This window comes from Drosophila guanche, unplaced genomic scaffold, assembly GCF_900245975.1.
Source record: "Drosophila guanche unplaced genomic scaffold, DGUA_6, whole genome shotgun sequence".
Classification (NCBI taxonomy): Eukaryota; Metazoa; Arthropoda; class Insecta; order Diptera; family Drosophilidae; genus Drosophila; species Drosophila guanche.
The window spans coordinates 1570105-1582553 of record NW_022995750.1 but is presented as its reverse complement, the minus strand read 5'-3'; the positions used below and the strand labels follow the sequence as shown (position 1 = coordinate 1582553).

The 12449-nt window shown below is 48.4% G+C and overlaps 4 protein-coding genes across 6 annotated transcripts in view; 2 read left to right on the top strand and 2 right to left on the bottom strand.

Moving 5' to 3' along the window:
- Positions 1-842, bottom strand: part of LOC117586089 — a 4036-nt gene extending 3194 nt beyond the window's left edge. The window contains exon 1 of one of the 2 annotated variants that reach the window (XR_004573972.1): positions 7-842. The gene's annotated coding sequence lies outside the window, so the exon portion shown is untranslated. The remainder of the gene's footprint in view (positions 1-6) is intronic. The other variant, XR_004573971.1, reaches the window with a different exon arrangement.
- Positions 843-4586: 3744 nt separating this feature from the next.
- On the top strand, positions 4587-7385 carry LOC117586102 (DNA-directed RNA polymerase II subunit Rpb4). Of its 2 annotated transcripts, XM_034275965.1 has the most exons (4): positions 4587-5011; positions 5151-5973; positions 6033-6490; positions 6549-6885. In XM_034275965.1, exons 1-4 carry the CDS (start codon positions 4948-4950, stop codon positions 6785-6787), a joined length of 1584 nt encoding a protein of 527 aa, XP_034131856.1. In that variant the 5' UTR covers positions 4587-4947; the 3' UTR covers positions 6788-6885. The 2 variants fall into 2 exon arrangements, with proteins under 2 accessions (XP_034131856.1, XP_034131855.1); XM_034275964.1 differs by lacking the exons at positions 5151-5973; positions 6033-6490; positions 6549-6885 and adding exons at positions 6899-7079; positions 7139-7385 and having other exon boundaries at positions 4846-5011.
- Positions 7386-7460: 75 nt separating this feature from the next.
- LOC117586088 (protein AAR2 homolog) lies at positions 7461-8917 on the top strand. Its single transcript, XM_034275943.1, has 2 exons — positions 7461-8688; positions 8759-8917. Exons 1-2 carry the CDS (start codon positions 7526-7528, stop codon positions 8814-8816), a joined length of 1221 nt encoding a protein of 406 aa, XP_034131834.1. The 5' UTR covers positions 7461-7525; the 3' UTR covers positions 8817-8917.
- A 2724-nt stretch (positions 8918-11641) lies between these two features.
- Positions 11642-12449, bottom strand: part of LOC117586094 (14-3-3 protein epsilon) — a 5012-nt gene continuing 4204 nt past the window's right edge. The window contains 3 exon segments of the mRNA XM_034275950.1: positions 11642-11989; positions 12060-12240; positions 12314-12449. The exon segment at positions 12314-12449 is cut by the window's right edge and continues 30 nt beyond it. Coding sequence (XP_034131841.1) covers positions 11916-11989; positions 12060-12240; positions 12314-12449 — 391 coding nt within the window. The 3' untranslated portion in view covers positions 11642-11915.

Sequence of the window (12449 nt, the reverse complement as noted above, 5' to 3'; positions counted from 1 at the left end):
TCACGCCTGTGGCTTCGTGCACTGAGTCACGGATCGACACTTCAATCTCCGGTAGGTACATATCCCAGTCTCGATGATCCTTCTCTAAATACGTCCTGATTGCAGCTAATATTGTCCGGTTCACCCTCTCGGCGGCATTGCTCTGTGGTGAGTAGACTGCTGTGCGCAGATGTCGGGCGCCGAAGGTGCTCATCATGTCCTGGAAGATCTTCGACAGGAACTGCTTTCCGTTGTCGGAGTGGATCACCTCGGGCACCCCAAACTTGTAGAACACTTCCTGTACTAGGAATTGAACTACGTTCGCAGCGGTCGCCTCTCTCATCGCTCTGAGAAAGGTGAATTTAGAGAAGTGATCTACGACGACAAAAATCCAAGCTTGTCCCCTTTTCGACCGAGGATACTTTCCCAGGAAATCGATGTATAATTTCTGGAATGGCCTCTCCGTTACGACTTCCTGACCGATCCCTACCTGGCTTCGATAATTGGGTGCTTTGGACTCCTTACAAGCATCGCAGTTCCGGACAAACTCCCGCACTTGTGTCGTCATCGCTGGCCAGTAGAATTGCCTTCTTAGCCGATGCAAGGTCTTTTTAAGTCCACCGTGTCCAGCTGTGTGGTCTTCGTGGGCCTTGGAGATAAGAGTTTCCGTCAGAGACGCGGGAATCCATAATTTCCAAATGGTCCCTTCCACTTGGTCGTCCATTTGCGTGTAAGCCATCCGCTTGAATATCACATCCCCTTCCACTCGTAGGTCAGGCAACATGTCTTGATTCTTGCCGATTTCTTCTTTCAGCTCCTGATATTCTGAAGACTCAAACTCTGTCGTCTGGAATCCGAGGATCTCCGTTCCTAGATAGTGGTGAAGCAGCTACGTCGCACTCTCACATAGGCGGTGCTGCAACAGCTGAGGTTTCCGGTGTTCGATCCCAAAGTCAAACCTCTGCAGTCGCAATGACCACCTCGCAAGACGTCCGTTTAGATCCTTCAATGACATGAGCCATTTCAGGCTGGCGTGATCCGTAATAACCGTGAAGGGCATCAATTCAATGTACGGTCTGAATTTTTCAATGGCCAACACCGCAGCTAAACACTCTTTTTCCGTTACAGAATAATTTAGCTGATGCTTGTTTAACTTGGCGGAGAAGAAAGCCACCGGACGCTCGGCTCCTTCGACGTCCAACTGAAACAACACCGCTCCCACTCCNACCTCCTTGCGAGTCTGTCTCCTTTGCCGGAAGCGTGCACGGGCCCTCTGGAGTCTACGGCTGACACCTCGCATTCCATTCAGCTGATGTTCGTCAAAGATCCGATTTCGGGCTTGTTTATACTTCCTCATCCTCTCTTCGACCGGTAAGAATTTTAAACTATTTTTTTCTATACTACTTGGGTTAATATGCTTAATTTTTACAACCTCCAATAGCGCTTCCTTCACTTCCTCGCGGGCTTCCGTCCCGAGCTCTGATATCCCGCCTTCATCATGCCCGTTCTTGAGTTTCCCGAGCAGTTGGGACACTTCGGCGTGTACGTTTCGGGCCTTCCGCAGAGATAGCAGAATACTCTGCGTTCCTTGGCCATACACTCTCGGAACCCGTGGCCAACTTCTCCGCAATTCCAGCAGCCCAGCCTCGGCTTCGCTGTCAGGTGGGTTTCCTCAACCATCACCTCTTCCTCTCCTTCCAACAGCTCCTCCGACTCTGGCTCGATCTCCTCCACTCGCTTACCGGATTGTTGGAACTTCAGCGTTGGGCGAAAAGCTGACCTTCGCTCGCGTCTGCGGAAAAGGTACTCCACCTCTACACACTCTTCCCTCAGCTGCTCCAGGTTTCGGACTCGGATCGCGTACACATAACGAGCGATCTCCTCCTCGAGTCCCTTCTTGACGACTCTGACCATCTCAGGATCTGCTATTGGGGTGATCAGTCTTGCAGCCAGCCTCCGCATCGCTCGAAAGTAATCTTCCACCGATTCTCCAGGTTCTTGCCGTCGCTCATTCAACGCCCGCAGCCGCTCGTATTGCCCACCTACTGCACGGAATCGGGATACCAACTCGTCCTTTAAGTCCTCCCAGACTTCTGGAGGATTCTCTCTTACAAACTGCCAGTACCACTCGGCAGCACGTCCTCTCACCAGATGGTGAAAATTATCAAGGACTTCGTCCCACGAGCGTCGACTCTGCCTCTGGAGAAATTCGACCCGAAACACAAAATCCTCCACCGTCAGTTTGGCCGGGTCTGGGTCGCCGTCGAAATGGATGTCCCATTTGTCGATGCGTCCCCATCTCGGCTCTCTCCAGTCGTCTCGCCTCTCGTAGGGCGTCGTGTATCGCCGAGCTCCGCCGTCTCCTGCTGGTTCACGTTCAGGTACCATCGGTCTCGTTTCCAGGTCGCCATCTTCCACCCTGCGTGACCAATATTGGCTCAGTCTCTCCGGCTTCCTCGGAGGCGCTTGTGGAATATGCTCCTGTTGTTCCACGGAACCTTTGGGTCGGGTGCCGGTACTCTGTCTTCGCCATTCTGGAGCCTTCGCACCGCCTTCTCTGCCATTCGGACCATCCTCCCAGCCCAGATCCTGGATCAGCTCTCCCTTCTGGCGCAGGGGCGTCATTGCCTCCGTTATGGCACCCATCAGCTCCATAAATCCTCGACGGATCTCCTCTTGCAGCGTCCTGCTGATGGTGTCCGCCATAGCTCCTCTCTGCGTCTCCTGCGCTTGTGCTATGGCGACGTTTATGCCCGAAAGAATTTCCGACGGCAATTCTTTTGGGTACTTCGGCTGGTTCCAACTGTCGTTCTCTCCTCCTTCTGCGCCCTGTTCCGGCAAGTTTCCTGGCGGAGGAGTCCTGCTAGTCATTTTCCCCTTTGACCGTAAATTGTAGTTGCTCATAAACTTTCTGACCACCTACTTTTCTCTCTTCCACAGAAACTCAAGGCTCAAACAAAACCTGACACGGAACTTCAAATTACTGCAAGATCAACACTAAGAGGGGAAAGTAACCACAACTGCTACTGGGGCCATCTGCACTTGGTTCCCTACGTCTTTGCTTGTCCAACGTCTTCAACTTCTTCGCGAGTGCTGTTGACCTCTCATCTTCTACAGAAGATTAAGAGTCAAGGGCGCTCACTCTGCTACCTAGCTGCTTCTGTCCCACTACTCTACTGAAGGATAGCTTCGGGATCTTGTAGCTGCTCCAGGTGCATCGCGTGGCCGACTTAATGTCCCCACGGGCCACCTCGAGCAAAACAAATCTCTACGAGATACTACTTTCCCGGTGTCCTCCAGCGGTAAGTAGGGGAAGCTGCACAAAAACAAACTACACGAACTTAACTAACTTCGGGTATTTTTTTCTTTCCAGGCTCTCTTCTGTCCACCAGGCAACGGGTCGGTTGCTAACTGGCTTGAGGACTCTCCTCAGCCAGTGCCAAACCTTACCCCCTTGAGAGCTCCGGCTTCCCTCTGTCTGCTAAGTTTAGATACAACCATAGAACAACAAAACAAATTTCATCGTATCTAACTTCGGGTATTTTTTCTTTTCCGGCTCTCTNGCTCCGGCTTCCCTCTGTCAGATAAGTTTAAACTCAAACTAAAAAAAACAATTTACTTTGTGGATTTTTACATTTACAGATCCCTCCGTGCCGTGCATCTGCGAGCCAGCCTTCAAAGCTCCTCACAGGCCACCGGAACACAGACGGACCCTTACTGCAGACTACCACTCGAGATCGTTCCTCTCGGCTGGACATTTATAATCTCTTCGAACTTTATGATTCGCAGCCGTACTCTCCCACTTTCATGTTCGAGAACGGACTGCGACTCATAAATTTGTCTTAAATTGGGCGCCATTATTGTTACGAACCTGTTTTGGTGTTGGGGCAAGGCCGGCTAGCCAGTCATCCCAGGGCTGAGTTCTTCCCAGGCCCCCAGGTCGCACAACAAACCAACTGTTCGGACATCTCGAACAAATATCAAAAAAAACAAACGATAATTCAAAACAATGCATCGGACTTTACTCTACATCTAACGGACAAACATCTCTCCACCCCAGACGTGGACAAGTCTGAGGTGCCGATGGTCTAGCTCCTACGTACTCTACCTGAGATGCGACTCAGAATACCTCAGCTCTCCTTCCCAAGTGTGGCGGACTTTCTCCATTTCGCCGCTGTGGTCCCCTTTCCCCCCCCATACTAAACACGCTAGCACTTCATTTTAAACGTTATAATATTTNCGCAATATTCCCCTCCTTTACATTCTCCCGCTCTCTCACCGGCACCGTTGATCGCCTTGCCCCTTCGCCTATCGACCTATCAACCTCCAAAAAAATACTACCAAATCTAGTATTTTGCATATCGCTCTCCTTCGAATGCAACACAAGTATTAGTGCATGTAGAACACGCAGCTGAAGTCCCAGCTACATGTGTATTAGTGCGTGTAGAGCACGCAGCTAAGAGTCCCAGCTACATTTGCATTTTTTCAAAATAAGATGGTATATTTTTGAGGGTCCGACGGAATATTTGATCGATAATTCCGCGGTCACACTGTTGCATCAGCACGCTCTCACCACTAATATTGTCAGCCTGCTATCGATATTTTGTGACTATCGTGTGGTATGGTCGATTGTCGCCCATCTCAATACAAAATAAGAGATCAGTGGGTGGAAAAAGAATCGGCGGCACGAAAACACAAGTTAATAAATTGGTTTTCATTATCAAAACAGCATAAAAGTTATATTTTGTGTTGTCGTTATTTTTTACCACATGGAGTGACAACAGACTGCTTTGATAGGCACACACTTGCCAAATTGCACGGAGTCTTACTTGCGATACTATCGATAACGCATCGCATATCGTTTTTAATTGTACCAATTACAACAAGACTACCCATCGCTAAGGAAATAACAGCGGCAATTCTAAAACTTGTATTAAAAAGTAAAATTTTTCTCATATACAAAAAAAAATGTCGTTTATGAACCCCGTGGACATGGTGGATGAAGATGCTGCCGACCTGCAATTTCCCAAAGGTAATATGAACCGCTCCAACTAACCACATTCCCAAATTACAAGTGAAACAAGCAGCAGAACCAAATGCTAGCAACCAGGGTGGGCGCCCCTCACACATGTTAACCAAATTGAATGACCTTTTTTTAGACAAACTCATAGCCGATCAGGTCCAGCGTGCGACTATGAAGTTTGCACGGGCCCGCCCCGATGGCCAGACCAAGTGCACCACTGTCTTCTACCAGGCGAAAGCGCTGCACAGGCAACTGGATAAACTGGAGGAAAGGGCGCGCGATGAGAGTAGCAACTGCAGTGTTTTGCCTACCGATGGCGGGGGCCCCAGTTGCGCCACGTGTCGCTGCCACCTTAACGAGCCATACATCAAGTGCTCCGAGTGTCTGGACACGCTGCTGTGCCTGCAGTGCTTTTCGCGAGGTCGCGAGATAGCCTCGCATAGGAACTGCCACGCCTACATCATAGTACGCGACGACATTCGCGTGTTTGCCGACGAGCCAGACTGGACGGTGCGGGACGAGCGTGTGCTGCTGCAAACGCTACGTACGCAGGGCTATGGCAACTGGGAGGCGGTCTCGTATGCTCTGGGCGAGCGCCACAGCCCGGCAGAGATTCGTCGTCACTACCACGACTGCTACTTTGGGGGGATCTTTGAGCGTCTGCTGGGACTGCAGCACGCTAGGCACAGCTACCTACCAGAGCGAATGCCATATGTGTTCAAGATGCGCAGCCTGGACCCGCCGCGTCACGATGACATCGCCTCCATGCAGTTCAAGCTCAGTGCCGGCTATCGCTGTGCCCGCGGCGACTTCGATACGCCTTACGACACCTCCGCCGAGAGTCTACTCTCCATTATGGTGGCCCAGGAGAGTTTCAGCAACGAGGATCAGCAAGAGGAAAGCCGCACGAAAAGAGAGCTGAACGAGGTGCTGCGCTTAGCACTGGTGCGTGCCTACAACAATCGCTTGAGGTAAGCCAATCCTGTCTATTTAACCATCATCTTGAATTAATGTTCCTCCCATTCCACAGAGAACGGAGGCGTCGGTACACTATCATGCGCCAGAACGGTCTCATCATGCCCAATCGCACCGTCAGCTGGATCACCAAATACGTGCACGCATTCAGCAGCGATGCCAGCTGCATGCGTTTCCTGGGCTTCATGCAGCTGTGCGAACCCATGCACTTTGACATGCTGGTGGAGTCGCTGCGCTACTATCGCGAACTGCACATCCGTCTGTACAAACTGTACGATCTGCGCCATCAGGGTGTCCGCACACTGTCCGGTGGGGCTCGTTATGCGCGACTGCTCAGACAGCGCCAGGACGCTCAACGAGATTACGCCAGGCAAAGGCAGAGCAGTGCACTCGACCTACAGCAAATTGTGCAAAACTGCCGGAGCTTGGGGAACTCTGAACAGTTGGCCGCGGGCCTCGGTTCCAAGATCTATATGAATACGCGCAAAAAGGCCAGTCCCATGGAGGTTGGAGGTAAATATCGGAGATCATGCGTTAATATTTGCACATCTAACTCCTGTTTATCAATCAGATCTTCCTGGTTACTCGAAGCTGGATGATGCTGAGCGCAAGCTGTGCAGTGTGGTTCGACTGGTGCCACAATCTTATCTGGACTTTAAGAATCAACTCATCTCGGAACAGGCTAAGCTTGGACATCTGCGACTGGCTGATGCGCGGCGTCTCATCAAGATCGACGTGAACAAGACGCGTCAGATATATGACTTCCTGCTGGAGCATGGCCACATCAGCAGGCCGCCGTCCTACGGCTAGCCCTTAGTTCTGCCCCCAATGTTTCACTTGTAAATTGGCCAAACAACAATAATGCCTGTACCCTCTTCCATCTAATGTCCTAACGAACCATGTGGTATTGGCTATTTTCAGAGTTTGAGAATGCCGAGACGCTGCTAATATCGGAGGTGCATATGCTGCTCGACCATCGGAAGCGTCAGAACGAGTCCGCCGACGAGGAGCAGGAGTTCTCCGAGGTGTTTATGAAAACCTATGCCTACACGGACAGTTTTCGCAAATTCAAGAACAAGGAGACCATCATGTCCGTTCGCAGGTAGACTATCAACACATTTAACAATTGTTTTTATTATATTAAATCATATATGCCTTCAGCTTGCTGATGCAAAAGAAACTTCACAAATTCGAGCTTGCCGCCTTGGGCAATCTTTGCCCAGAGGCGCCCGAGGAGGCCAAAGCATTGATACCGTCGCTGGAGGGTCGTTTCGAGGATGAGGAGCTACGCCAAATACTGGACGATATCGGCACTAAACGCAGCTTGCAATACTAATTGGTATTAAAATTAACTATAGCATAATTATTCATAAAAATTGTCTCAAAAATAAAATCAACGAAAATCTGACATTTGCGCCTAAAAACATCGCCTCTGGACACCTCTAGCTGAATTTATCGATAACAGCAATCGAATCTTGTGTTCTTTCTGTTTTGGTTTTTATTTTCGCAAAACATTCTCAATTGAAACAAGACCACAAGGATTCCAGAATGAATAAAGACAACTCCAGCATGAATATGGATCCCCAGCTGGCATTGCGCTTGCTGGCGGATGGCGCCGTCTTGGTCGTAGCCGGCGTACCAGTGGGCACTGAGTTTGGCATTGATTTGTGCGCCTACACGATTGGACCGGAATTCAGAGGCGTTAAGATGATACCGCCTGGCGTGCACTATGTGTGGTGTGCCTCCCAGGGACTCTATGGAGATGCGGCGCCGCGTGTCGGATTCGTGCACTACTTCCATCCCAACGAGATTCTTGTACGCGAGTGGGACAACGACTTGGAGGAGCTGCGACCGCGACAGATTGCCGAGCCCGAGGTGGAGCGGGATCGTATACGAAAGAACTTGGCTCAGCTGGAGAAGATGCTGGCTGCCTACGACTACCGATATGTCTGCCCGTGGAAGGATCTCACGGGCAGCGTGACAGAGCCATGCGTGGATCGTTGCCGCCCAACCTTGGGCACCATACGCACCAACGTTGAGCTGCAGTCCTGCCCAGATGCCGACAGACCACGAGGCGAACCGGGAGCCGCATCCAGTAGCGGCAGCAAGCGCAATGCCGCCATCAGGCTGCTCCTGGACGAAAGCGAACTCCTGCCCAACCTCAAGCCCGTTGAGGGAACAGCGCCGCGCTTCAGAGCGATTCCCCTGCGCGTTCCCCACGATGCCTTGCCAGCGGATGTGTCACGACACGCCATGGACTGCATTGCAGCTGTGGATGACCTTATCGACAGCTTCGGTTCTTCCGATGCCTTGATTGAGGAGCTGCAGCTCGCCTACGTGTTCTTTCTGGTCGGCTACTCGGTGGAGTCGCTGGCCCACTGGCGCAAGCTGCTCGGCCTGCTGGCCCATTCGGAGGCGGCGGTGTCGAAGCACAGACTAACCTACATGAAGTACAGCGAGGTGCTGGCCCACCAGCTGCCCTACCTTCCGGAGGAACTGATGGTTCCCAGCCCCCACAACAGCGTCTTCAAGGATGTGCGAGAGCTGCTGGTGAACCTGCATGAGGGCGGTCTGAGCGTCAGTGCCGAGCGTCTGAGGAAGCGTCTTGAGAAAAAGCTGGGCTGGTACTTTGAAGGACTGCTCGACGAGGACCCCGAGGACCAACCAGTCATCATAGAACTCCCCGAAGCCCAGGAAGCTCCCATTTGCATGTAAACGAACGTCTTTTGTAATCAGATATTTGCAATACACGGGACTTGTATTCGATCGATTCAATTTTAGCGCAGCGAGTGCTGGGTACGCAGATAATTCCACAGATCCCGGGCCGTACGGATGCTGACCATAAACTGGCACAGCTTCGTCTCGATCAGGCAGAGTATGATGAACTTGGCACGCTTGTCCTTGAGCAGTGACTGCAACAGAGATACAGCTGGCGAGGAATAGGATTTCGAATGGGGCTTACTTACCTCCTCGTTGTTCTCGGGACCTTGGTCCACCACAGACCACAAATCCTCGGACTCCAGATAGGCCCGCACCGTCATCGACCAGGCCTTGTAGTTGTCCAAACCTTTGAGTTTCTCGATTTGCAGTTGCAGTGCCATCTCCGAGACTCGAGCAACGTTTCACAACTAAATCGCTGGTCTGGCCTGGCCTGGTTTGGGACGCTCGCTCTTTGCCCGTGGTCTGTCTTTTCCACATTTTCTTTCTAGATTTTCAAATATAGATATCTAAGTATTTGTATTTCCATTGTGCGCCGCAGTGCATGCAAAACAATGGCCACTAGACCCACATTTGTTGTTGCTTCCGGGCCAACGAAAGTGCTGGCCAAATGACATTGAGCTTAAGTGGACCCTTGTGATTTGACGCAGCGGCGTCGTCATCGTGTTCGTTATTTTCTGTGTTCTGCCGTCTGTGACAGCAGCAGCAGAAAAAGTGTGGCACATCCCACCGTTTTGTTCGGCGTCATTGTCAATTCATAAGTTTCCTCAAGAATGTTCTACGCTGCCGCCATTTAGTGCGGCGTGACGTCACATAGTTAGGCCCAGTTGGGTGCCAATGGAGAACAGCTCGTTTTAGCGTGACGTCACACAACACTTGCAGTATCCACTTCCCTATACATGTATGAGTGGTGGAGTGAGTGGATTGTGGAATGTAAGTTTATCGTATAGTTCGTAGAAGGTAGAAAAAATACAGTTCGATTGAAGTGGATAAAGAGCAGTCTCAATTTTAACCTTCAGAATAGCCTGCCCCTCGGAAGCAATCAACGTTATATTTTTGAAAACTTTTGGGACTGATAAAACCAAGTATCTGTTCATCATATCTCTCTCGCCTTGATTGGACAACGCACACCACTGCCTCCTCTCCGTCACACAGCTCCTCAAGCAGATATCCAAAATTCAATTAACAATAAATTGTGATGCCCAATGGTTTTTGTTGTTTTTCTTATGATTTTTATTTGAAATGAATTCGAATGTCAGTTTAGCTGTTGGTTTCTGGTATTGCTGTTCCGTTCAAGAATGTTTGCTGTAGTTGTTGTTCTTGTTGCTGCCTGATTTATGCTTAATTAACTTTCTGCACGGGCTTTTCTTTGTAGCGACTGTGAAATATTTGTTGTCGCACACCACACACTTTCTGCGCGCCTCATTTATCATAAAATGAACTGTGAAAAAGCTCGTGCTTCTCTAGCTTCTTGGTTGGTTGCTATTATTTGCCATTCGTTAAGCACGCAAAAACATCCTACAGATAATGCTGGTTTTTGTTCTTTTCGATTTTTGGCTACATAAAATGATATTTCATCTGTTTCGGCTTTTCCTGTTTTAGGGATTTTCGGATTTTAAATGCAAGCATTTTTTCGTCTGAGGGGGAGCAGGAATTGGAGTGGGCTGTGGGTCTCTGGTGAGGGGGACTCTTGGAAAAATTCGAAATCTCTACAAATTACATAAGTGGTAGGGCATAGAAAATATACAAGTATAAATGTATGTATACAATATATATGTACCTTTGTGTTTTTTTGTTTGTATTTCGTTTTTAGCAACTACAAATACAAATACTTTTCTATATTTATTAATATGTTTTCTTTGTTGCGCAAGGAAAGAGATGAGAAAACTTTTGGTTGCGATTGCAATGGAAAAACACAGGAAGCAAAGGCAAATAACGGAAATCAACTAAAGTTACCGTTCGATAAGTTTTGGTAAGAGAGCACACAAAAAGAGAATACAAACGGTTCGGTATGTGAGTGAGTGTGTTTGTGTACGGTTGTATGTGTGAGGTGAGTGTGTGTGTGCGAGTGTCAGTGTTGAACAATACACTTACGTACATACAAATTTAAGCTTAAGAATTCGTTTTTTGAATTTCGCTTAACTAACATTCCCTTTTCTCGTTTAATATAGTTTTTAGCATTATTTCGCATTCCTTCTCTATTCTTATTCCGTTTGTTTTGCCTCTCTCATTATAAACTTTTGTTTTTGTTATTTGTATTAAATTTAAATTAATTGCTGTATTTTTCCTTACATTTTCGACTTTTTATGTTTTACTTTTACGTTTGCGCTTATTAATTGGTTTTTTATACTTTCTTCTTCTTTTCGTTATATTATTGGCTTAAAATTAAAGTTGTATTTAAGTGTTGCCGTTTTTCTGTGTTTGTTTTTATTAAACTTCTTTTGATGTGGATTTGCTGCTGTATTTTTTTGAAATTAATGCATGCCAACTCGTGAATTAGTTTCGAAATGAATGCGCATGCCACTCTCCGCCTTGTTGAAAATTGCCTTCTTTTCTTTCCGATTCTTTTTCTTCTCAACTCCGATCTTTTCTTCTTGCCTTCGTTTTCGTTTTCATTTTTGTTTCGTGTGTATTTTCGTGTGTGGTTTAAATGAAGTTTATTTGTTTGTTTTTTGCTTCTCATAATTAAATATAATATTTATTTAAATATAATATAATGCCTTGTTTCTCGAATGCAAAATGTTAAATTTAGTAGAGTTGTTTCTTGCTGATGTTGTTGCTTGCTGCTGTTGGGAGGATGCGCACTTGCCGCTCACTGAGGAGTGGGTGGAGGTTGCATTGCAAACAACCACGCCCACCAACAGGCCGCCGCCGACGCCTCAAATGTGTTTTCTTTTTGTGCTTTTCCGTGGTGTTGTGGCTACTTCTGGTTGCGGGGGTTTAGTGTTCTGTTGTGGCTGAGCTGTTGCTTTTCTATTTGTGTGGACTTTACTGCTCCAAGTATCGATTATCGATCGGTTTTTGTCGATAGTCGAACATCCAAAGGATCGGCGGCTGTTGTTTTGTAGTGTGTGGTTCCTGGGACCTCTTTTGTGGTTCTGGTTGTTGTTCTGTTGTCGTGTTGTTGTGTTTTGATGTATGCATATATATTATATGGTATTATATTTACTTTAGAAGGTATATTATGTGTTTTAAATGGAAGGGCGGGGGTTTACTTAAATTACGACACATCCTGATCCTCAACATCCTGAATCTGCTCCTTCGGCTCGCCATCACCTGCGTTGGGGTCTACTTCTTATCATAAAAATGAAAACAGTTAATTAAATTATTCAATAAGGGGGTTGCTTGTGCTAATGATGCTTACCCTCTGCCTGCATATCGGACGTCCATAATGTGAGGTTGTCGCGCAGCAGCTGCATGATGAGTGTCGAGTCTTTGTAGCTCTCTTCGCTCAGTGTATCCAACTCGGCAATGGCATCGTCGAAAGCGGCTTTCGCCAAGCGGCAAGCGCGATCCGGCGAGTTGAGAATCTCATAGTAGAACACCTAGAACCATGGCCAGCGAATCCGCATGTTAGTAAAGGACAATTTCAGACTAAGAAGCAAGCTAAAATCTTACCGAGAAGTTCAATGCCAAGCCCAAGCGAATGGGGTGTGTTGGGGGCAGATCGTTCATGGCAATATCGCTGGCTGCCTTGTAGGCGATCAGCGAGTTCTCTGCCGCATCCTTGCGGTCCGAACCGGTGGCGAACTCG

Bases quoted from the DNA above. Each gene is read 5' to 3' on its own strand.
- LOC117586102 (XM_034275965.1), top strand. From the start codon at position 4,948: ATGTCGTTTATGAACCCCGTGGACATGGTGGATGAAGATGCTGCCGAC. The intron at 5,974-6,032 runs GTAAGCCAATCC...CCCATTCCACAG, and splicing joins GCCTACAACAATCGCTTGAG to AGAACGGAGGCGTCGGTACA. The intron at 6,491-6,548 runs GTAAATATCGGA...TTTATCAATCAG, and splicing joins CAGTCCCATGGAGGTTGGAG to ATCTTCCTGGTTACTCGAAG.
- LOC117586088 (XM_034275943.1), top strand. From the start codon at position 7,526: ATGAATAAAGACAACTCCAGCATGAATATGGATCCCCAGCTGGCATTG. The intron at 8,689-8,758 runs GTAAACGAACGT...ATTCAATTTTAG, and splicing joins CAGGAAGCTCCCATTTGCAT to CGCAGCGAGTGCTGGGTACG.